The 27,418-nt window shown below is 38.2% G+C and overlaps 1 protein-coding gene across 1 annotated transcript in view; it reads right to left on the bottom strand.

The window, feature by feature from the left end:
* LOC140241246 (uncharacterized) overlaps positions 1-27,104 on the bottom strand; it is a 92,345-nt gene extending 65,241 nt beyond the window's left edge. Inside the window, exons 1-2 of the mRNA XM_072320998.1 lie at positions 26,968-27,104; positions 532-623 (exon numbers count right to left, since the gene is read on the bottom strand). Of these exons, the coding sequence (XP_072177099.1) occupies positions 532-623; positions 26,968-27,020 (145 nt within the window). The 5' untranslated portion in view covers positions 27,021-27,104. The remainder of the gene's footprint in view (positions 1-531; positions 624-26,967) is intronic.
* Positions 27,105-27,418: the final 314 nt, after the last annotated feature.

Here is a 27,418-nt window from a genome sequence, read left to right as displayed (position 1 = left end):
TGCCTATTAAGAGTTTCCTATGCATTGGTCTGCAAATCAAAACATGGGACATATATAGAGGCAACACATTGAATAAACTACATAAAACTGACCTCTTCAGACAAGATAAAAATTGTGTGGCATCACATTCACTGAAATAATTTCTCAATCAATTTATGTGAAAGAAACTTTATTTCTCTCTGTGGTAAGAATACAACATGATGCAGTTATAAAAGCCAATAGTCTTGACAATAATACCCTTTATAAAATATAAATGTTTTCAATTTTATATCACTACACTGTACATACATTATGTATTATTACTAGCATAATGCAAGTAATTCAATGACAATAGATTCTAGTCGCAGATAAATGCACAGAGCAAAGGGAGAAATGGTTATACAAAAGAGACAAAGAAACAAAAAAACCTAAATCAAACAAAGATATTCAAGGCAGCATTATTGTTGGTTTGCAGCCAGAGAAGAATAACAAGGAAGGAAGTAGGAATGTTTAGAGCACACTCGAATAAATAAATGTCTGATTCTTTCCTACCTGGAACAGAAGTGTCCGGGAAGTGGTCACTGAAATTGGCTGCAGTGATTTCAGGCCCTGTAGTTACATTGGGCAGCTGGGAAAAGTTGATGCTGTGGAAATAAAATCAGAAAAATAAAGCATATCAAACTGGGGTGCCTTGAAAACTTCAACAATTATAGCAAAGAAAACTGTTTTTGTTTTCAAAATAAAATATGCTGAAAAGATCAAAGCACATTTCCAGCTTGACCTTCATAACAATCATTTATTCTGGGTTATAACAGCCACTCTAGTGTATACACTGTTCTCTTGCCATTATCATTATCCCAGAACTACAAGGTACCTAGTTTTCACACCTCAGCCAAGAGGGACAAAGAAAGGTACCCTATGACATCTCGTCCAAGAGAGAATATGTCGCACAGACTTTGAACCAGGGATCTCTCATGTACAACTCAAGGGCCTTATCCATCTGAACACACTGCTCCTACTTTTAAACCCATTGAGGACGGTTTGATTTTGCTACTACACACATTTCCCATAGACACCTGCCCGAGTACAAGCGTATACTCGGGACTCGTCCTCAACAGGTTAAGATCCTCTTTTCGGGTGCTTGAAACTCCATGTCCCATGCTCTTGGTGCGCAGACCACTCGAGCACTCCCTGAAACCATGGCAACTCCAGATTAGTTACTAACTTTTCATCAATTTCTGACAATTGCACACAGCATGAATGTGAATGACCAAAAAACATGACCTGAAAGGACTCCCATATGCAGCCAAATCTGCAGTACATACAATGTCCATTTCCCAATCAAATTAGTAAATTTATTTTCACAATCTAACAAATACTCAGTAGATGAGGCAGTACACATATGTTGAATAATTAACCAAAGTACTTTTTTTTTAATGTGCCAGTGCACACACCAATGTGAGAGATGTAAGGTGATGACACCATCACCTCATTCAATTAGCATTAAATCATTTGCAACCAATAGCACTTCTCTGTGGAAAACAAAACGAAACAGAATTAAGCTAGAGCTTCAAAATTTTGAAACTTTCACTGCAGTCTTTCCACTTTTGAAGAAACTGCCACCATTCCGTTTGCTTGATCATGCACCATTTAATCCACCAATGTTTAAACACAGTGTGGATTTCCACTCAAACTAACCACGTATCATACATTGTCCAAGGTATTCATGCACACTTTTACTGTATATCCCATGCCATCTGTGGCCAAGACATGTCTGGTTTCACTTTCCTATCCTCAAATACATTTCTCTACAATGATAGGGATGCTTTAGCAGCGCATTAAAAACACACATTCTTGTCCGCTTGACTTTCAGTGTGCAATATGAGAACGTATTCAATATGTAAATTCTCCATAGGCTACTGTTGTTAGTGGCTGTGCAATAATACACCATATTCTGTCATGTCTGTTGCACGATTGCTTGCTGAGCACATGAATGCTTGCTACTGTACTATTTAAAGTGTGAAAGTGTGTTGTAAGTCACAAGTGCGCAAACATCTTGCTACACAGGTGCAAGTCATTAGATTCTTTTTCAGTGCAGAGTCAACCTCAAAGTCTTGTAGAAGTATGGGACATTTTACAGCTTAATATATCTTCTCTAAATGATGGTTATTAATATAATGATGATTATATTGGATGGCTTTTAATTCATGAAATACCAGGGAATATTGCATTCATTGGGCAAACATTGCCCTCACCTTCAATTTGTGCAATATTGGCCAGCACAAACTTGTGCAATATTCCCTGGTATCCCATTCATTGCCATCCATTATAATACAAATGTATGACACTGCACCATTAAATTCATCCCATCTTTCCATTAACTGTCTGCAGTGAATTACCAGAATTGGGGGGGGGGGGGGAATCCTCCCAAAAGATGTTTTTTTCACATTTACATTTTCAGAATTTAATACCACTAATTGCTAATGGTTCATGGAATCTATTATAGAGGACAGCCCTTACTGTTGTAATTTAGTAATTATGTTGACAGATGACAGGGCAGAAAAAGGGTTTTCAACAGAAATATTGTGCACCTTTGGAATATATTCTCTGCTGAAATGAGGAATGATTAATTTCTTTGACACCATCAACTGACAGCAGTACTGTGAATACTAATAAGCTACACACACACACACACACACAAAATAAATATTGAAGCCGAACTAAAAAAAAAAGGCAAACACAGTTTAACTTCACCTGGCCTTTAAAAATGCAATTTACTACAATCGCTTCATGCATTCGATGTTCACACTTGAGTGGAAGATACCTCATTGGGAGAGCCCAAGGGTAATTTTAACCATTATTGCACACCTATAATATTGGCACCTCTTTGTTGGGGGTAGAGCAAGCCAATGACTTCAATTGAACAGTGTAATATCAATGGCTTGGATATCCTCGACTTTATTTCATAAAAAGTCACTATGATATCAACTCTTGCTGCTACGACAATGGTAATGGTAATAACGAGAATACTGCTTCCCGACTAGCTATTGCTACCATTCATGTAAAAACTACTATCCCAACATCTTTCATGAAATCAGAGTCAAGGTCTCCACATAATGATAAATGTGAGCAGTACTTCCTTGACACTGACAGATTAGTACCAGTAAAAACATTACCAGGTATTAAAGCCAACATGTAGTTTGCACTTGGGCATACCATTCAGTCATACGTAGTTTGATGACAAATTTCTGCTTTTGGTATAATTTCCACCCCATTTCTTTTCTTTCTTTTTTTGTATGGACATGGCATCCTATCATCAGGTCAATGACCAGTTTTGCAGTGTTGTATCTTATCTCCTTCTCACGCAAAGTTTCAACAACAAAAAAAAAAAAATGGAATGCTTTGGCTTCAACTTTATATTACCACTGATTTCCAAGTACTTGGGTACCAGGATAAACCTAAATGTACTGTATGTGGCCAAGTATGAGAAAGCCAGTGGCCACAACACTGCTATCATTGTGGAGGACAGTCCGTGTCAACAAACAAGCAAATCATGGACACTGTAGAATAGGCAGATAGGATTGGTCGGCAGATACGGACACGCACAAAGACACACACACACACAAACACACACACACAAACACACACACACCAACAGCCACACATGCACAAGAGGCAAGGCCCACATCCATGGTCCACATGAGGGCAATCTTAAATTTCACTTTTAAAGACAAAACAAACAAACAAACTAATGTGTACCTTCATCCTCTACATCCATGGGACAGTTGTAATCCAAACCATATCTACTGGACTAAAAGTAGCCAGATGTTCACTGACGGTGCCATCCCTGCATCACTCGTCCAGTCTGGCAGCGGGACAAAGCCACCGAATCCCAGCAATCATATTTCCTCGCACAAATCACCACACATTGCAGTCACTGCTCTGACTGGGACACCCAATATTGATTTCTGCTACCAATGCAGGACGAAAAGTAAAAAGCTGACTGTGTGTCTACACTGGATGTATAGTACCTATGTTGCCCTCCACAAATCAGAGCAGATAGATGGTGCACCAACAGCTGGCCTGACATCAGAGATGTAACTGAAGTGAGAGACTGTTTGGAGTGGACCAGGTTGGAATCATTTTCATTGCAGGGATACATAGACCTTGTCTTGTATGTTAAGGTTACTCATAGTCTTCTATCTGAGACACCGTTTCTATAATGCATAACAAAAGTAAGTAGGTTATTTAGAGAGAACATTGTTGTTTTTCTGCATAATTATGATATAAACCAACCATCTCAATCTCTGCTTTTTATGTCACCTAAAGACATTACCAAAAGCCCGAAGCTGAAAGACTGGACACAGCAGTATACATGTATATCAAATTCACTTTTACTCATCGGTAAAGTGCCAGGCCTCCACCTGACAAGTCTTTTGCAAAATGATTGACCAAAGACCCACTGCTTCATGACCCCTTTGGGTCTGTTTTTCAAGGCTACGTCAAGTGCGATTACTTGCCCATTACTTGGGGCTGCTGCATGTGCATCTTGGTAAACAGCTGTCGACCATGAACTCACCATCTGTAGCTATACCTGCTATGTTCACACTTGTCCCTAAATCTGAAAACCCTTTTGGTTTTGGTGGTTTAAAGACCCAGTAGCAAAGTGATTAATGGATTGCCCAATTCATTTCGCTGCCACCATTGCATTTGAAAACCACAAATTTTATATATGAAGTATAGTACCAGTCAGTGAATATGTGCATCGAAGTTTACACATCGGAAACAGCTGACTCCAATCAAGTCATATTACAAAAGATTTCTCAGCTGTGTATTTACTTGAAACACAGAGATTAGTGATAAAGCTGTACAATTCGTTTTAAAAATGGGGATTCTCACATATATATCAAAGCTGGGCCAGCCTTCCCACTCCATAGTATTCCCAGTTCTTTAGAGTCAGACTGACTGCATCTACACCAAATACTAAAGAAAGACCAAAGAGATCATGTTTATGTAGCACTAGGAATTGTCTACACTACTTCAAGCACCAATTTCTATTTTAAAGTTTTCACCTACAGTTTTCAAACATGCCTTCTACATAGGTCTGTACATGTGACTGAAAGTGGGTAGAGGTGTGGGATATCCACACACTTTTACATAGTGTACGCACAAGGAAACACACAGTGCCCGCAGCTTGTATGGGAGGTAAAGTGAGCTTATGAGTCGATATACACAATGTATCATGAGCACAAATAATGACATATGGTCATGTACAAGCTGTACGTATTTAAAAAAACAAACAAACAAACAAAAAAACAAACAAACTTGCACTGTTCTTATGCTGCTATCATCCATATGATATTACAAAAATAATCCTAAGAATTCTCATCAAGTCATACAATGTATTCAGCTGTAGAATCAGTAGTTTACAACTGACGGTACTGTAGCACACTGTATTGTCCACATCCATGATTATGTGCAAAAGGTATCAGAGAAAGCCCACAAGATGTTGGTTTTCTCCTCCAATGTCTATACATGTGTGAACACTACAGGAGTATGCCTCATGAAGCCAGCTATAAACAAGGTGGGTCAGAGACCATAGCAGATCTACCTGATAGCTGCTGACATCACACAGTGTCCATGCGAAAGAAGTAAGCACAAACAACTTGCCCTTTAAATAGTAAGATGTTATAGATTGCTCAATGAAAACTGATCAACGAGGCATCTCTCCCTCTCCCTTTTCCCTGTGCTGACCACCCCAAAAATCAGTGCTCAGTTCTGTTCATAAATGCCTGAAATTACCAGGGTAACTGTTTTAAAAAAAAATGATTTGTGAACACAATGCAAAAAAACAACAACAACAACAACAACAACAACAACAACAACAACAACCATGATAGTACCTGTTTGTGAATTTGGCTATTGAAATGTGAACCAGTTATTAAAAAGAAAAGAAAGTAATCAGGGGGGGGGGTACAATATCGTGGAGGCAAGGACAGATTATCTGGTATCTCTTTTGCTTCTTCCTGGAAGTGAATGCAAAATGCTTAGTTTATCTCACCTATCTGATGCAGAAAGTGGAGTTGTTAACTTCCTGGTAACATGCTACACATAATATCCATTATTAGATTGAAGTGTACAAACTTACAATTAATAGGGGGGGGGGTACAAATCAGAACAGCATGGGAGAACTTCATGAAGATACAGTGACTGTCCATCATTAAATGACAATAATTATTGATAACTTCCTAAAATGTTCTTACCAAAATGTTGCTGCAACAAACCCTACAGACCAAGAGTCCTTGTGGCAGCGCAACATCCATTATAGGGCAGCATGTACACAACACTCGTAGGCACGCTTTCACTGAAATTAAATGTGTGTGTTGTTTCACCCAGTATTGCTTTGCTTCACTGGTTCAAAGTCCATGATTAGCCAATAATGTTATCGCTAGATCAAGGTACCCTGCAGTTTCTTCATGGAAGAACTAATTCAACTGATACCTTACTTTCACTTTTCATTGTTTTCAAAGGTTAAAGCCCGAGAACACATTTAGAAGCTCACACAAATCTACAAGCCTCCACATTTTTGTACCTATTATGTGTCCAAATAAGAAAAAAAAAAAAAACCAACACACACTTGAAATGTGCAATTAGAGTTTCACCAAAATCATATTTGACAGACTCAAATTATTTTGGTTGATTATAGAAAATCAAATAGCCCCATATACAGTACACACATCTGCGTTAAAATTTCAAGTTAATCACCTCTACAGTAGCAGGTGTATGCACATATTATTTCATTTTGTTTGTCCATGACAAGTTCCATGCCCTATCACTATACAAATGATGGATGAAAAATGAAGCAAGTTCTTTGAAATATCAAAGCTTGTAATTGTATTTTAAAGCATACGCAACAAGGTTACATGGAGGTGTCGTTATCAAATGTTTTTGATACAGATTCTACAATCTCGTCTCCATGTTACCATCTAAATGTAGCAGAGCACTCTTCAATCTCACTTGCCTTCCTTTAAAAATTCCTCATTGTGAGTTTACATTGTACTTATATGTTCAAATTGTGAATACATTGTGAATCCTGAATACGTATTGTGTAGTGCATTGTCTTAGATTATGGTTGCATTACGTTAAAAGTACAAACCCTCCCATGATGTAATACAAAAAAAGTCATTCCTACGGTACATGTACATATGCAGTACATTGGAGCTCACATGCTTGCACACAGCTGTTGTACAGGTCTGCTCACAAATTTGCGCCAACCTCTCTTGCGGGACAAAACAACAGCAGTGTCATGTGTATTTGTGTTTGTGTGTTCAGTGGGCGTGTAGCAGGGGCGTTTTCTCTATGTTCAATCTCTGTTAAAAACTACCCAAGTCGTGTTTTCATACAGCGCAATGTGGTTGTGCCAAGTGCCATACCTGCCTACAGCTGTACCACAACAAACTAAAATGGCAAATTCCATCTGTGCACTCACGGTTGGTGTATTTTGCCCACATTCATTCTTTGTCCAAGATGGGCCATTGCCATCTCTCATGAACTTTAAAAATCATTTAAAAATTCCTTCATTAACAATTTAATTCAAGACCGTGACACACACAGACTGTAGTTTCGAGTATATGTCACCAATCATGAAATTATGCAAAGTGTTCAATATCATGTGTCAAAAGCTTGAAAAGCAGGTAGAAAACAGCAGACAAGCAAATGCCTTTACTTTCCATGCAAACAAGCAAAAGATACCTCTTCAGATAGTTCTAAAGTGATTTGGTAAATGTTGCATTCTGAAATAGCAAAGATCAAACTCAAAATAAACCTTCATAGTCACCATTAATTATTCGTTTGTAATTGCATAACACAATAAATCAAACACTTGCTTGAAATTCACCTAAAAATTTTACATAGTTGAGGGAAAAATGCTGCAACATTAAAGAAACAAACATACATACGTGTATCAGAAACAAACAAAAAGACCTCAAAATAGCCATCCTGGTCTTATGACCACGATATTTGGGAGGAAATCCTAATTTGTGGTGTACACATATTGAATCTCATGAAAACTTCATTTCATGAAGAAACCTACCCCTTTCTCACTTTTGCATAAGGCTTAAAGGGATCTTATAGTTCTGGTTGAGAATTACAGTGTAACTTCATTTTTTTATCATTTTTTGGTGAGATAGTGAGAAACCTCTTATGAAATATGAAAGAGCATGTAATTCCATGAGGATTTCAACTTTTTTTGATGAAAATTGACTTCAAAATAGCGGAGATATCCAAAACAGAGCAATCCTATTAAAGTGTGGGACCCACATTTTATTACAATCATTTTGTTTTACTTTGTTTTTGGATGTTTCAGCTATTTAAAATGCTATTTTCATCAAATAAACTTTGAATTCTTTTTAAAATGGTATGCTCTGTACTATTTCATAAGTGTTTTCTTGGTATCTCACAAAAAAGTTAAAGCCCAATTTTCATCTCCACCAATACTGTACCATCCCTTTAAAGCCAACAGCAAGACTGAAATGGTAATATCTGAAATATATTCTTTCACACGACACTTACGATGCATTGTACGAGGTTCTCTGGAAAGTGCGTGTGTGTGTGTGTGTGTATGTGTACAATACGTGTACAATGGGGGAGGAGGGACATGGGAAAAACTTTTGGGGAAAATTCCATACTACTTTAGTTCTCATCTTGCAGAAAGTATGGAATTATGATTTACATCCTATATGTACAACATATAAAGCTGTACATCTAAATATCCTCTTTCGCACATGATATCAGTATCCATAAATGTAGACTGCGATGATGAAGCAATATTATTTTGTAACACTCTCCCGTATATTGTACTTTTAGAGAGGCAACATAAACATATCAACTGAGAATTTACACATTTTAAAGGTACTGAAATAAAATATCAAAAGAAATACTGTGCATTTGTAATCAAACTTCTAACTCACAACAATCACGACATACAGTACAGGGAAATCATTGCTTCTCCCAGTTACATCAGTAAGTTACAAACTTACCAAACAAACCAAGTCTATACAAGTGTACTTTACTGGATAGGAAGGTCCATCACTGCAGTCCAGTCACTCTGAAATTTGTTGGCCACATCAACATTAAATACACATGGCACCAGGATATTAACTGTATACGAGTAATCCACATAATATGACACAGTAAATTCTGAACTTGAAAGGTACAATCAACACAAAAATGATGGATAGTAGAAATGGCTCCCACTGATCAATGTGACACACTCCAGTAAAACTATTATATAACATAGACCATGTACTGTGTATAGCACGTTTGCATTCTGGTTCCCATGTGAACAAGGCCTACACACCAGGACATACAGTACTAGTCAGTACTGTATCAGCTGGCCACTTCCGACAACTTCCACGTCACTAGGCTGGATACATTGCAGGTTAAACGGTAATACAAGTCATCAGCAGGTCATGTGACACTGTTGTTGCACTAGTCCAGAAAGGAGAGTGAGCATTGCATACAAATTCATTTGGGGAGGACCAGGGAGTTGGGAATCCCACTTCCCCCGGGGCCTTGGTAGACTGATCTCAGTAACCAACACCAGTTTCTCAGGTTGCTCGGACTGCAAATCGGTTGACAGGACCAATTCATGGCATACAGCATACAAAACACAGCTGAAGAAAAAATAAATTACCGGTACATGGTAAGTTCAAGGAGGTTCTGGAACAGTACAGTAGAATAAAAGGAAGGTGTTGTACAGTGTAGCTTTAGAGTATTAAAACAAAAGCATGTTGGAATACTACATGCCAGTCCTTAAACTCCTTATGAAAATATTCAGGCATATATGCACAAAAAAAAAAGAAATAGACTTCGACAATTTCAATGCTGTTACTTTCTTAAATAAGCAATATAAAACACAAGCTACATGTATGATATTTATTGACTTTGTTGCACACAAGGTTCAGTCTTGCCCTGAACATTCATTCATACCGAGTGTAAATCCTTTGTACTGGTCTAAATCTAAAAATCCCTTCCTTGATCAATCAAACTTTCTATCCTGGGAGAAAATCCAACAACGAAGAGATCAGAGAATGTTTCATTAAAGTCGAAAAAAAAAAAATTGCTCAAAGTAAACAGTTTCAATAGTACCACAATTGTATGCAGAGTATCAAATGTTATCCCAGAAATGTGATACTTGTGTCTCTCACAGGTCATTCACAGTACATTTAAAGGCTTTACTAGTAAATGAGCTGACAGCACTCACATGGCCTTAGATACATGTATCTCACATTAATTATTGCATAAGGGCAATCACAACATTTTTACTTGTTACAATTCAAGAAGATGAAAATTTGGTCTTTACAAAAACTTTGCAAAAATTTAGAAATGCAAAATTTGTATGAAGGAAGGTAGATTAAAGTGGCAGATATGCCAGAAATATCTACAAAATACACTTGTAATTGTAGATACATATCACTTTGGTGATTCCTAAAAGTTACAAAAGTGTAACTAATTTAACTTTCACAGTAATCGTGCACACAACTTAGAAAGTGTAGAGTACAGTGTGCAAGTAGACACTTGCTGCTCTAGCGGCATACAAAATGTGTGCTGCTGCATTATTAAAAGTCATACATTACAGCTAGCAATTCCTCTTTAAACATGAGGAAGAACATAATTCATTACTGACTGCATCATTGAATAAGACAATGATAAAGTCTGTAAAAAATGTATATACCAATTGTAGCACAAATGTTATAGGAGGAAGCAACCAGGAACCTGTCTTTTATATAGGTGTGTTTTTCCCTCATTTGGTTGCTATTATAAAGCAAAAGATAAGGTACACTGTATGTATTACTAATGAGGAAAAAAAAACCCCCACATAAACATGTATCAACAATGCCCTGTGTGCAGGAGAAGAAAGAAATCTGGTGGGTGTTTCTACTCTTTTCTGTGGAATTTTACATGTTTGCTATGATGGCATGATTTTTGCACTGCTATTTTTGATTTGTTAATCTATTAACATAGTATTTCTCAACATGATTGATAAGAATTTCAGCATTCAGAGTTTAACACTATAATGTTTCCAATGATAATGTGAGCAACATGACTTCTTTTTAAGGGTACCAATTTACCACTTCTGCTTCAATTTGAAATACGCTGTCTCTGTCCCTGTTTATTTCAAGACCCAGTATACAGTTATACAGTTATACAGCTATATTTACCCAATGGTAAATTGGTATAAAGTATCTACAGACATTTCTCCAAACTGGTTCCCACATGTAACTATCCAAAAATGTTAAATGTCTACAAAAAAAAAAAAAAAAAAATGTGCAGTCTTACAACTGTTGTATGCATCAGCACTTCAATGACTGCTCATAACCACATAAAGAATGTTTGTTGCTCTGAACATCATTCCACAGAGGTGAAACGACAAATGTGGTGTAGACATTGTCTCTAGTGCCTCCACCCCTTTCTGCTGAACAATTCTACATGTACGGTAGTTGGAGTTGAAAGAGTATAATTTTATAAAGTTTGTATTATAAAGTGGTGGGGGCCAGAATGACTACTATCCAATGCCAAACACGTAAAAGCAAGGCTATAAATGTTTCGCGGATCGGGACTTGCCGAGCAGTTGAATTCGTGATCATGGAGTATAGTAATGAAAAGAGAAATCTACTATACGTGTGCGCATCACTTTCATGTCGGGATCACAGTTCACATTTTCATGTGTTGCTACATTCCCAAATAGCACCAAACTTGCGAAATTCAATGAAAATAAAACCTCAACAAAAAATATGACGTATTCAGTAATTTGCTATCATCAAGCATTGATATGAACAATGAAAGACAAAATCACACCAACATGGCCATGTTATACATCAGTCATTGTGTCAATGTCAAAAAGGGATGTAAACACACATTAGTATGGTCATTTGCAGTCAGTGACATGACAATACATCGGGTCATCAATCAAAGTTATGACTAATGACAGAACTGAGGTCTACATCCAAACAGCTTAGAATTAACATTCAGGAGTGGTATGTGACAACCAAGTTTAACTGCCGCAAAAACAAATTTTGCAATTTGTCAAAGGCCACGTGGCGGTTAGAAGGTCATTTCCGGCCGTTAACATGGACCAGTCACTTCCCCACTACACACAAATTCAAAATCCTGCAATACTTAACTGCCAAACACGGAATCAAAATAACCATACATGTAGATCTGATAAGGACGCTGAAGGAATTTCAATCTCGACTACTTCCCTAAAAACAGGAAATGTGCCTCTGATTGGCTGAATGGTAAAGTGAAAAAGAGTTTGAAGCCTCATTTACTTTTTATATAAATTGTGCATCTCACAACAGCCTGCAAAATGCAAGTTCTACATAACAGTATGCATACATATGGCTACTCATGAAAGAAATGGGAACTAAAATATTTCGGGACCTGCACCAGATGTATGACTTGCACCTTATGTATTGAATCAAATACTGTCAAGTATACCAATTAAACATTTTCAAAAGTATCCTAAAGCCACCAGTTGGGCCTATACATGCAAAGTCCAAATGTCTTTTATACATGTAGCTAACTGGGAACTTACATAAAGCTGTGGTCCTTCTGCCTTCACAGTCTACAATGTAGTATCTCCTTGTAATTGTTGGTGAAACACAATGGAAACTCTGCATGAATATATATTTTTTCCTGGTTGTTCCTCAAAATCGATCAAGAGCTTTATATTTCACACATTACAAGAATATTGTGGGCAGTACACCTATCAAACATTTCTGGCACAACTTGGTCAATGTAGACTATGTCAAAGTGAAAAGTAACTTCAAGTTGCATATTAAAACAAATGCCTAGAGCTTTTCTCTGTCGTAGCACAAAAAATGGTAACGGTAGGCTGGTCATCAATAGAGCACAGCCCACATGTTCAAGCTTTACCAACTTTTTTTTTTTTTAATACATTGGTCATTTAATACTCATTCAAGTATTGCATTTCAGGCGACAATATCATTGAGCAGCTTTAGCATACACACTGAAAAAAAAAAAAAAAATCAGCCTTGTCATCAGATTGTCTAACATACAAAAGGTACTTAACGCCTGAGAGAAAGGGGGGTGGAGAAGTATTCCAAAAATGTGTACTTGGCACAAATAACAACCTGGAAATAATCACACCTTGTTAATTCTTTCATACTTTTTCTGCAATTAACACGTTGAGGACGGACTGATTTTGCTACAACACACATTTCCCATAGACACCTGCCAGAGTATACTTAGGACTCCTCCTCAACAGGTTAAGTTCTACTTCTACACGTACAGTTAAAGAGTTATAATTTCTTTCCAGAAGCATTATGGTGCTCAAGCCCATCATGGCACTTACAATGCATAGTAACTGCAGGAGTAAGAAGAAGAAGAAGAAGAAGAGAAGAAGAAGAAGAAAAAGAAAAAACAAACAAAAAAACAAAAACAAAGAACGAATCGACATTTTCCCTTCTTACGAGAAAATAACAGCTACATTTATATAATATACAGTACAGAATTCATGATCAATTCAACCATTTATACAGTTGAACCTCTATTATCCGGCCTCCCTTTATCCGGATCTCTCTATTATCCGGACGCAATCTCGCCGTGATATTTTCTTAATAATTACGGGAAGAAAGGGGGATTCTCAACTCCTTGAGAACTCCTACCCAAACACACATGAATTACATATTACTTCCAATATGATTAACATACATTGCATCAAATTTCCTTCCACATTGCTTACCTTCAGACATTTCAACATCCCGAAACATCCCCAAATGTAACAATGAAAAGGTTGCAGTATACACATTACTACATGTGGTACTACAATGGGCTTCATCAGTACATGTGTATGTATATGTACATGTACAAAGCATTGAGTCTCCCGTATCCGGCCAAATCCCTTATCCGGATGAGCCCCGGTCCCGACTTGTCCGGATACGAGAGGTTCAACTGTACTTACTTCACCCTTTCCGTCTTAACAGTGTTTCCTGATTCTTCTACCAGAGCTGTGCGTATTGAGACACCTAGTGTACATTCAAACTGCCAAAGTTGCATTACCGTAAATGTGTAATACCTGGCAGATGGTCATTTAATATCTTTCCCTTTATTCCTTGGATATACAAACTTGAGGAAAACCAGTCTTGGACATCCTGACTGTGTTTGTGTTAGCACGTTTTATCCCACTTCCTTCCTTGCAAACAGCAGAGTGTGTCTCTTCCTTCCCCAGTAGACCACTTCTCCCACTCTACTCCAGGATTGGCGGCATCAGAAGATGCCTACACTACTTAAGTCTCCCCTTACCACTGGCAAAACTGCAATGAGATATTATGGTTCTTGAAGGAGCTGGCACTGAGAGGCTTAATACACACTACTCTGCGTGGATAACTATTTACCACATCAGTCCTTTGAGCAGGACAGCGTGATAATCCTTTTCTCACACAAATCAGATGTTGGTAGTGTAAAGAGGTTGAGGATTTGTTCAAATAGCTATTGGGGATGTGCAATGTAGGATTTTTTAGTCTTCTAGTTTGTCCTGGCTGACACTGCGAAGTGAAAGTCTCAGTTAAGTCTACAGTGGTTACCAATTTCATGATAATTGATACTGCTGATAAATGACATAATGTGGATGAAAAGTTGTATGAAAAATTTAGAAGTTATCTATTCATCTACTGTAAAATTCAAGTATTATCTTTAAATAAATGTATTCATGATCATTCATTACTCCATACAGCATGTTCTTTTTTTTTTGTTCCATTAATGGGATACATTTAAAAAGTAGAGTGACAACCAATACATAAAGGTTTACTACAAAAATGTAATCATACAAAGCACTACATAAGTGTAAGGCCCCATACAATGTCAATTAATTTCAGTTACATTGCAAGTAGACATTACGTACGTACATGTATGATGAGTATGAACCATCTCTAATTTGAAATGACATTTTCTTCTGATAGCATATGTATGAAAATGTGATTTATACAGTCTGGTCCTATCACAGCTGTACCATTCAAATAATCATTATGTTGAAGAAAAAACAGACAAAAAAAAAAAAGAGACTGTAGATGAGACTACTCGCAACATTTGTGTGTGTGTGTGTGTGTGTGTGTGTGTCTATTGTAATCAGAAGCTCACCCTACACTTTCTATCTTGACAAAAGAAGAATGTCTCAAACAAATACTGTGCAGAATTTACAGGAAACCCTTTTAAAGATGTACAATGTGTTTTTTGTATAGGAAACCCTTAAGATGTACAATGTGTTTTTTGTATGTTCCCCTCTTGCTACACTGTCAAAGAGAAGAAATCTTGCTTTGATTACTTGAAGTAACACTTAACCTTCAATTCTTTAAAATATCAAAGTGGTATCAAAGGGGGGGGGGGCAAATAAAAGAGGGGGCCACATATACTATGCCTTCAGTAAAGAGCAGGAATTTTTTTATTTTTTTTATTTTTTTTTTTACAACAAACGTGTTCCTGGACTTGAATGTGGAGATCGTACAACGGGCCTGCAAACACACATTCAATGATGATCACGTTAATTATAAAGTTTGCATTATAAAAATGAAAAACAAAAAATGGATGGGGTGGGGAGATGGGGAAAGACATGTATTCTGTGAGATATATCCTATTTTACATCACCAGAGTACCATGTAAGTATGGAAGCAATAAGGTCACCCCTGGATATTTAAAGGGGAGAGACAGGTAAAGGAGAAAGGGTAACCCCTTCGTAAGCTTTATACCAGACTGCACCAGTGCCATCATACATTGTACCATTTTTCTTTCAATTATATTGCAGACGGGGCATTGCCTACAGACTCTCAGCCAATTAAATAACTTTTGAAAGAAAAAAAGCACGAAATCATTCAATGTCTAAAGACCCTCAAGACAGGCCAATGTGTGTGTATTTTATAAGTCTATGATTTTGTAAACAAAATGGATAAGGGTCAACTGTTACAGTATAAATTTCCAGCAATTATATTTTGTAATGTCAAAAACTTCTGCTGATAGTTGTTTTATGAAACCTTATGTCTTTCCAATTCAACAGGTCTGCAAAATGGGTGAAGCATCATCAAAAGTGAAAGTTCCTTGCATTATATGCATTATCATCAATCATATGATTCAATTGACATTTCCCTCCTTTTTTTTTTTTTTCAGTTTTGGCACAATGCATACAGTACAGTACATAAAGATGCGCAATCTGCAACTGAGCCTGAAGTATAAAACAATTTAAACAAAACAATTGTCATTCAGCAGTTTATTTGCACTAAGCAGAGTGTTGAGAATTCTCCTGAAACTTCTTCATCATCACATGTATCATCACCCTTGTAACAAAAAAAAAAAAAAAAAAAAAAAAAAAAAAAAAAAAAATCATTCATAACAAAAGGAACTCTTCAGTCAGAATCTCTGCAATCAATTCTGATGTTCATGATTTATACAAAAAACAAAACGATTTTCAATAAAAGACCAGACTCCATTAACTTCAAAATTTAACAGTTTCAACAGTCCTCACCTCTTGTAAGTGCAAATTCCACATAATAATCCAAGGTAAAATGTTCAAACTTAAGAATGGACCAAAAATGCTCATCAATGACCCTTGGAGCTGCACAAAAATCCACTCTGTTGAGTATACCACAGGACTGTGAAAAGTTTGTAGAATCAAACATTGGGCATTGAAAGCAACACTTTGACATTAGAGTCTGGTAACTTTGGAAAGGTGATGACGTTCAAAAGTTCCCAAGAGTTCAGTCACAACAAACGGATTGTCAGTGAAAGTCTTGACAACACAGGACAGCACCATAATACACAAGAGTCTGGCTCTGCAGGGCATTGAATAGGAGCGGGCAGCTCAAAATAGCTTGCATTACTTTATGATTGCGATCAATACACTTTCACACGCGTCCTAGTATTACTGACACTTGCTGCAATGGTGTGGTGCACAAGTAGAATGTTATCCAAGTACAGCCATAAGCTCTGTGTGTACTTTACTGTACACAGATCAATATCTGTCTCTCTCTACTGCACAGCCTTGCCAAGGCCAGGAAGTGAGCCTACGCTCAAATTCGAAACAGGAAGAGATTGAGTTGATTCACCAAGCGCTCTGCTCTGGCTCTACGCGAAGCAGACCTGGGACCTTCCCTTAGCTTTGCACACACTCCCCCCTTTACTACTACACACTGGTGGGACAACCATTCTTGCTAAAGACATTGGAAAGTCAGAGACGCCACCTAATGGCTTTTCCTGTTTACAGGAAGAACTCATTTGTGCCCCACTTGTTGCAAACTCTTCATTTTTTAACGGTTGATGGCGTACTGCCACTTGCAACAAAATCATGAAATTGACTGTCTGAGACTTACCACTGTAGCACTTCGTACTGCTACAATCGTATTTCAAATTCATACTCTATTCTTCAAGCATGAAATCAGGTGTGTCTTCTATAGGAAGATGCAGGTAGTGAGGTAGTGGGAAACTATTGTACCATACCGGGTACTCAAATGTAGGGCTACATTGGTACAACATCCAACAAGAACAGATTCAGGAGTTTATCACGGAAACACTATTTTAATTGGGCATTATTTCAACGGGGAGTAAGTGAAACAATATCAGTAGTCTCAAAATCAAAAGCAGTTAATATCACAATATCTCACAGCACAGAATGGCTCATTTAAAGAAAGCTACCGGTACTTTATCTGAAATCCAACTCAGTAAAACACAAGTGACTGCCCAGTGACATCAGCTTTATAGTACTGTATAAGCAAGATATTTTCGCAGCATGAAATTTTTTGGGCATTGGAGACAAAGGCCTTTTTTTTTTTGTGATGTCACGGCCATGAAATGCCTACATTAGCTAAGTTAGAGTACTCACAAGTCAGAAGTAATTTGAATTTCTATAAATGTACCTTTGAATATTTCACTGTGTCCATACCTCCTACATTTATATACACACACACACACAAAAAAAAAAAAAAAAAAACACTTTTCCTATAGCTTAACCCTTGCTGTGCCACAGACTTTGGGCAATGTGTGAAACGCTTTTGGGTTTTCGGAGCCAATCAGCACTCAAAGCACACAAAGTACTATTTAAGATACCTGGTACACTGTACATTAAACATTCTCTTGAAGAACTGGTATTGAAGCAAGAGTTTGCCTCAACAGCATGGATCTCTCACTTCTTGTTATCAATAAAGTTTTGACACATCAAACAAACTTTATCTTTACAAAAAGTGCATCTTTCTTCACTATGAAATTAGGTTATTTTGGTCGAGCCAATGAGTGTGGCTTGCCAAATTTATCATGCCAGCCATAATCACTTCCCACTACATTTTCTTAATAACAAACTTAAGTTCAATCCTGGAATTTGAGCATTATTGTGATTTGATACTACAACATATTATGCCAGAAAAACAAGAAAGCCTTTTATATCATGCAACATTCATTCAGTCACTCAATTATTACCGTGAAACAGGCCAGGCATACTGTTCCATGGGACATGCAGTCGGGTTTCCGATACTACTCTTGCCATGGGAAATCCGGGCATGCAACATTGATGAACAATTTTTCTCCATATTAGTGAGCACAAGTGTCCGTCATGAAGGACAGTAGATTACATAATCCGTACATGCCCTTCAGTAAAAGAGAAACTGTTTAACATTCTCAGTACCATTGTCTCACAAAATTGATTTCCTTTGCTCTAGATACCGTAGCACAGAATAATCTTGCCATTGGGTATGACAAGCCATGAAAGAAAAAAAAGAAAACATACAAACAAATGTACGTCAAGTACACTCCACATCCATAGAATTTTAGTCAGAAAAGTTCATGTTATTCCAGCTGCAGCTCCTAAGCACTGGGCATTACATCTAGAGATGTGACTATTCACGGTATATCCTCTGGCACTCTCCCATGGGTTTCTTCCTACTCTACATCCAACATCAGGGCAGCGCTATTTGAGTAAAGACTATCCATGTACTTTAAATACAATGCGTGCATGGGTGCACAACTTCCACGTGTGTCCGTTTCAAGTCACCTCCTTAAATCTCTTAAAAGCTGCTGGAACTAGTGACACGCCAAACATACTATAAGCTGTCCTCCCACACAATCTAGTGACTCACAGCTATTAAGATTTAGGGGGATGGGGACACTCACTCTCCACTGACGTGACATCAAAAGCACCATATGCTTTGTTGCTGAAATGGCAGGGCCTACATACGGTCCACAATGCACAATACAATGCAATATATGTGTAGTTAATATCAAAGTGGGGTTGTGCCTTTTTCTTTTAAAAAATATGAAAGATTCAAAAGAGGGTATGGCTAACCTTACCCCCCTATAAGTGCTGTAAAATGGACACTCCAGGGATATCCGTAATTGTGACCTCAAAAGAACACGTAAATTGATTTTTTTTTTTCTTTTTAAGTACAAATTTGCATTCTTGCAATGCTAGAACAGCTATCCTACAATGCTGCTATGATCCCACAGGTGTACTCTGATATTGAATAATTGATGAAATTACTATTGTTACACAGTGAGTATTTAATGCATTCCTGGATGCACACAGACATTACACCTGACTGTAAAAGTGGATATTTTCGTGAGAAGAGTTTTGTGTGTTTTTAATTCCGTGGAATTAAGACATTAACTATTGGAACATATGGCAAGCAAAAATATTTGCATGTTTTTATTTTCGCGCTAGTTTCTGGTTGCGTGAAATGTGCAAAAAATTTCAACATCGCGAAAATTTCCACTTTTACAGTACAAGTGTACGTATCATCAATTTAACAATACTGTGATATTTTGCATGGTATTGTCAAGTTTCAAAATTCAGATGACATATTACGCAGAAATCAAATCAAATGAGATGCGAGTAATATCCCCCTTCTTCATGCATTACATTTGTTTGACTGCTACTGCTGAGAATGAGACTGAGATCACAGCTTGTTGAATACAGCCACTGTATGGCACTACTGCGAAAGTACACTGCAATTGACTAACAGTGCCGCATCAAAATACTGGTAATGCTATGGTCTGTCAGAGTAAATTTACATCTGAACTTCAAATTGAGCGCACAGATTTTGCAGATCTCTACAAGTTTTATTTCTTTGAAGTGAGATTGACCCTGAAATTGCATGAAAACATGAACGAAATTGTGACCCAGCCCACGTCCCAGTAAAACTAAAAGACAAATTTGGAAAAATGATGGCCGAAATCATAACCCTTGTCTGACTGTGTGTACATGTATGATACTTTCTGATCATAACTGCAGGTGTGTGGCCCCTAAGCCCCTAGATTGCCTTCAATACCAGAGATACATGTGTACATGACCTAGCTTTGCTGATATTGTCTCTAGACAAGTTCAAGACACCTCTACACTCTACAAACAGTCTTGAAATTTGTAAAATTACCTTTCTTTACTGATCAAGCTGGTAGCAGCCCACTGGACTGCAGTCAAATTGTGAACTACGTACTCTGATATCATATCAACTGCTTGTGTCAACACAAGAGCTCCAATTCAACTTTCACCCAAACAAGTTATTTCCAAAGCAAAGGATTATTAAAGGTCAAGAAAAAGAAAACACCCAGAAGTTTCTTGACCCCGAGTGCACCTGTAATAGTAGACCATCATTTTTTTTTTTTTTACTTTCTACTATTTTTGAATATGCAAATAAAAATATCACCAATTTATGTTGGGTTTTTTTTTGTTCTCTTCGACATCTTTTTGAGCTGCCACAATGATTTTTCTGGATCCTACTTTTGTGGAGCCAAAAAAAAAAAAAAATCAGAAATGATATCATGCATGCCCTTTGTTAGAATCTCCTCTGGTAATAATATAATGTATACTAAGTAGTGCTTAAATTCGCTGTCGTACTGCTGAGCAATGAATACTGTATACACCACATATTTCGAAAGGTTTTAATTTCACGAATTTTGCAAGTCAGCTGCAATTTGCAATTATGAATGTGAATGTGATGTACGCACATACATTTCTCCATTCAGTACAGGACTCCATGATCGCCAATATAACCACTCGTGAAATCATCGGGAAGTCTCGATTCGCGAAAATTTAGACTCGCTAAATACAGATTTTGTATATAGCGTATACAGTAATCTACACAAACCAGTGGTTGTACTGTAAGCCTGGATGGAGCGCACTCTTGAGAAAGCCTCAGCACATGTACAATGTACATCATGAATGGGAAGTTGTCTTTGCACATTCTCAAGTATATGACGAATGGTCGCTTGGGAAACGCTGCGCCAAGGATAGTTCAAAGGACACTAATCCAGGGTTCTTTCCTTTTCATCTCAATTCCCCGATATGAAAGTGCCGATCCCAGAGTGAACACAGCGAGTTTTTCTTTGGCATCTTTAAAACGACATACTTCTTTTTCCCTTTCCCTTAGTTTCTATGTACCAAGTCTTGCGGTATTGGTTGTTTAAGATGAAGTGGTTGATGTAGGTTTGTTGTTCTATATTGTGTGTGTGTGTGTGAGCGTGTGTATTTGAAATAATAAAATAAGAATGTAAAAAATGTGATTATGTTGATCATAAAAATATTGAATTATGGCCTTTGGTACTGTAGATTAGAAATCAAACAGAAAGAGAGGAAGAAACAGGAGAGAGAAGGGAGCTACATAAAGAGAAGTGAAAAGAGGGAGGAGACAGATAAAAGAGAAAGGACGGCAAAAGGGGAGGGGGTGTGAAGAAACTACATTGTATAAACTAGAAGATATGATAAATGAGGTTATTTTCATCGCTTTGCGAGGGGGTGGTGTGTGACATGCCATTGGCATTGCATGCTGTCATTGATGCACATTGTAGCTGTACCAGGGCTGCACATTAACCCATTTTTTTTCTACTGGTCTGACAGACAGGTCTGACCTTAGGTACCCAGTTTTTCCATGTTTTACTGATCCATTCCTGAAAAAGTTACCGGTCCAACAGTAATTTTTACTGGTCAGGGACTGTCGGATCAGTGTCAGTGTGCAACGTTGGCTATACACACACAGTGGGTAATGAAGGCGATATCCAGCTTCTCTGTGTGTATGGTTTCTGTACAATAATTAGTGTACATGTACACACGGCGGTATCCAGCAACTTGGGCCATGGCTATAACCACACGTGAGTGGCTGAATGGTAAAGACACTCACTTGTGATTGTATGCATTGCCTTTCACATACTGATTTGAGCTAAAAGACTGACTTTTATGCCATAAAACTGGAATTTAAGCACCCTGTGTGAAACAGCACTAGCACCAAACATTGTTGATTGCATAATTCCTGCATTCGCATTGCAGCAGGCCTATCAACTCAATTTGTCACGCAATGACATTTTACATTCCATGTTTTGGAACTAGTGTACTTCTGCACCACCTTGTTAGTGCACTTTTGCATCACCTCGTCAAATGATTTCTAAACATGCATGAACTCACCCTATTAACCTAACATAATTCCATCATTTAACCTTCAAAGTCCAGTATATGTTACATTTTGACACTTTTCAAGTGTCTGAATAACTCAATCACTTGAAATGCAGCCCTGGCGCTACGTACAAGCAGTCAGTACCGTACAAATACGTTCAGCGTATGCAGTAACAGTCAGTTGTTTAAATCTAAAAGTAGCGATCACAGCAGCTTCTGGTATGCTGTCTTTGAAAAGCTAAACTTGTGTTTCCCTTTCCTCAGCCAAGTCTAGCGATAGCAGTTTTCTACACAAATGCTCAGATAGCGTTTGATGGTTGGTTAAAGGTGCGTGGTCCCGGCGTTTTAGTCAAATGCGTACGCGGGGGCACGGCGCAAGTTTCCTATAGAGACTTACGCTATCAACTCCTCTTTGGCGCTTACGCTTTGGCCCACTTCCCCCGAGTCCGAAGAAGTCCGATTCACTGTAGTCAGTGGTCCGGTCACAGTTCGGCTCATGATTCGGCTGAGGGGGATGACAGCTTTGGCAAACTTTTTTGTTATGTCATAATAACAAGCACATACAAAAATTGTATGCACGCACCCTGGCATTGCTACAGACTGCGCGATGCGTAAAGAAGACAACGAAGGCAACGTTACTTAGCAACACCTACGCATTTTACTCTTGATGACAGCTCAACTTCGGTAATCTTCGTATCAATGCTAACGGTGATCGGCAGTATCATCAACAGCGCCATCTACACTACCGGGACTATGCCCCTTTAATGGTGTGTGTGTGTGTGTACAAGCGTTGTGTGCACCCCTTTTTATCTTTCTCTTTCTTTTCATTCTCTCTTTTTCCTTTCATTTTCAAGTAGATCTTTTCCCTCTTCATTAGTAGGGTGTCTGGAGTATTTTTCTGACTTTTGAAATTCTTCGAAAAGCAGACTATGAACAATTTCCTATGAAAGAGAATTATGTCATTAACCCGTTGAGGACGAGTCCCGAGTATACTCGGGCGGGTGTGTATATGGGAAATGTGTGTTGTAGCAAAATCAGTCCATCCTCAACTGGTTAACACATATAATTTCATGGCAAAATGATGTTTCTATCTCTCGAAATTAAGCTTTGAAATCCCGCCAATATTACAACTTTTTCGCGCCGAGAACGAATGAAAAGCGGTCCAAATCATGTTCGCAAATTGCACTGAGAAGCTGCATGAGCATGCTGATCTCCAGCGACAGGTAAATGAGCACACAGCAGTTAGCTAAAAAGCGTAACCAGTGCAAGAAGCCACTCCCCTTTTGTCGTCATACCCTGTGCGCTGCGAGCGTACGTACGTACAAGTGTAGCTTGCTACTAGAATTCAGTCTACATTCAATTCGCAACATTCGCAGTAGTCAATGAGCGCCCTACGTACAATGTAGTAACCCCGTATTGCAAGTGTAGTCCTTGAAAACTGTGGAGAGCGGAGAGCATGCAGCGCGATTGTCAGCCAGCAGGACAGCCAGCGTGAGCATGGTTCGAAGAAAATGCAGACTTCGATTGTCAAGAGCAGGTGCTCGCAGCTTCCATGAAATGTACAGGCTACAACCTCTACATTCTTGGAATTGACGCCACATTATCATTATTTGTACTTGCATAAATGGCCAAACAAGAATCTTCTGAAATCTTTTGCCCACCCTTTCTGTCGATCGGGTATTCGCAATAGCTACAGTGTAATATGTATATTTGTCAAGGTACCGCTACATAGTACCAACCAGCAGGCCTAAGCGTACCTGTATTCAAAATCGACTTCTAAGAGCCAGTGGTGTTATGCTATGCACTGCCTCGAGCATTGCGAGTGCACTTTTGAAATAATGAACATGATCTACAGAAGATCAATTCCAATCCACATGTAACTTGATTCTATCAGACCTTTAGTAGAGTCAAGAAAATTCTCTGTTTTCAAACTGATTAGCAAAAAAGTATGAGATTTGTGAGCGTGACTATACTATTCACAGAGTGCTAGCATGCTATGTGATGTGTTGTATAGCTATTGCAAGCGACAGCTCAGTTTCCTTGTTCATCGCGATCGAAGAACCTTGTGTGTGCAGTGACACGCTTACGCACGTAAGTACATTAACACAACACACACACACATTGTACACACACAGCACACAGAGGTAGCTTGTGGCTGCATTGGGCACTGCATGCACACGCGATCCACATGCCGCAGAGGCCATGTGGTAGACGGCAATGTATGTTAAATTTACATTATGCATAAGCCCCTTCACACCGACGTTACTATGGATTCTTGCATACAATTTAAGCCATGCCTAAAACATTCACTGTGACCAAAATATTATTGCAAAGGGTATCTTCACGACAATATCCCCACACCAAAATGTGGAGCTACCAAAAAAACTAACCGCACCATCAGATTCAGCATATCCGCAACTACAGAAGCATGTCTCACGGTGATACAAGTAGTGAAGCAAATCCTGACATATGGGGATAGATGGGATTTTATCAATACATCAATTTATCGTTGGATTCATATACCGCCGTTCTGACAAGATATGGAGAAAAACTTCCTCTTTCATATGATACCAAATTTGTCAAGATTTGTTAACAGCATGGTCTGAGGATTTTGCAATTAGGTGATATTTGGCACAAAAATGTGGGGTCATCACTGCGTAGCGTAGGCACATGACTCCATTGTGTTTTATGGAACTTACGTGTGTAATATTAGATAGGGGCGCATTTTCGTCCAAAGTTTGGCAGTGCGCGATGAGAAATTTTGTTTTCAATCTAAAACTTTAAAACTCTAAAAGTTTCCTGTTCAATCTTATTTTCTACTGCTCTGTTGTGGTTGTTTTTTTTTTTTTTTTTTTTTTTATCTTTCCCTCCCTCTACATCATTCTTTTAAGTTTTATATTTTTTTCTTCATTTTCCTTCTTACAGAGAATTTTCTTTATTTCCTTTTCAATCTGTATCTTTCTTTCTTTCCTTCTTATTCATGTTTTGTTTAAGTTTTGATTAATTTCTCTTCCATTCCATTGTAAATAGTCTATATTTTCTTTCTTCGTTTTCTCTCATTTTCTTTTCTTTTTCCTCAAACCTATCATTGCAATCCCTCCCTTAATTAAACGTATACAATTGTACTTGGCTTTACAATGTATGTTTCCTTTTTTTTTTCCTTCCTTGTTTTCTCTTAAAATCTAGCATTTATCTTCACTCTGTCCACTCAGTTTTGCCATCCATCTGTCTCTTTCTCAATTCAATTTCAAGTCTACTGCACTCGAGTCTTGGGTTTGGAATCGACTTTGAAATCCCAATTTTGACTCTCTTGTCTTTAGACCCATTTGTTTTTAATTCATACACACCCTCTCCCTCACACATACACACACACACACATCATACTTGCCAACTCTACCGCATTTGGCGGTAGACTAGCGCTTTTGAAAGATTTCATTAGCATTCAAGCTAGCGCTGCTCGCATAGGCATCCTGGATTCTACTGCTTTCTCAAATGAAAATGTTGGCAAGTATGAGTGACACACACACACACATTTATTTATTTATTTTTTCATTACTAACGTTAGTAGGGGCCTAATCTTTACTGTGGAATGTTCGCGTGCATTTTAATTTCGCAAATTTCGCGAGCAGCAGCATTCACAAAATTAAAATGCACAAGAAAGTTCTTAGACATCTACCAACAAAATCATGACTGCCAGTGGCAAGTCACAAAAATTTCATGCTGCGAGAAAAGCTGTCGGCTCCAATTCGCAAAATTGTTATGCCACGAATCTATCTACATAATCTAGTTCTAGATCCGTAGTCCTATTTGATTCCAAATGAAGTATAATTTCTCAGTCACACACACATAGCCTGCACCTACCTTTAGTACCTGATCAGTAATTACTGAACAACAATGTGAATGACCGCAATGTCACCAACAACAACCACTGTGAACCAGGTTAACCTCGTCAAACTTCAATTAAACACAAACTTTGACAAAGCCAATTAAGCTATTGAATTTAAAATAAGAATCAGTCAGTGATCATTCATGGTGCTGATGACACTGATAGTGATAAAGTGATAGAACCCCCGTCTACTTCAAATAGTGTAAAATTTTTACAACCACATCACACGACACCGTCACACACTGGTCTGCTGGTGTAGATTTTCTAACGTAACCAACACGACCAAGTGGTTAGATCTAACGTTTTAGACTGTATTTAGTCCCCAGTATTACTCAATAGCTCGTTGAACACCGTTATTGGCGTTATCTTTCTACGTCTCTGCTCTGTATACACAACACGACTACCGATTTACGTACAAAAAAACCGTGTATTTACTCAAATTACTGTAACGTTTACGAGATAAACGTTACCACTGAGTCTACCGTAGCGTATGCCGTATGTAGAACACATAGCATAGATCATGTACTGATGTAGAACGAACGTACACCGCCGCATCACGTATTCGATATTGCATTGCACGTCCGTAGGCGCAGCTGCAGCGGTTAGCAATATAATAATAGACGCTAAATGTTAATTCAAATCTATGCTATGAGAAGAAAAGTACCTTTCCCCAAAGTCCACGGGCAAGGTTGGGTCTTCCCCAGCCATAGAATCCATTTTGATCCAGCCACTAAGACGAAAAATGAATTCTTCAATCTCTTAATGAATCCCCCGATGTCAAAATTGGTGTTCATTTGTTTACCGCCATGATGATTCAAGCTCCGAATATGTACGCTGAGTACAAGCCAGTCTTCCCGTGCGTCTGCTACATACGGTAAAGTGACGGGATGGAGGCGCAGCGAACAAATACGGTTGCAGGATCTTCGGTCAAAGTCTGTGAGATTTTGGCGGCTGCTACAGTATGCTACGCTCGGTGTCGTGGTAACGTTTCCGCTTGAGGCCCTATAAAAGGAAACCCTCGACCAAAACCTGGATGGAGGTTCCATAGGCCTAATCAAAACAGAAAGCACTCTTTACATTTGGTTTACATTTTATTTACGTCAACACGGGCCGCG

Source organism: Diadema setosum, chromosome 17 (genome assembly GCF_964275005.1).
Source record: "Diadema setosum chromosome 17, eeDiaSeto1, whole genome shotgun sequence".
Lineage (NCBI taxonomy): Eukaryota > Metazoa > Echinodermata > Echinoidea > Diadematoida > Diadematidae > Diadema > Diadema setosum.
This window is presented reverse-complemented; position numbering and strand designations above follow the sequence as displayed.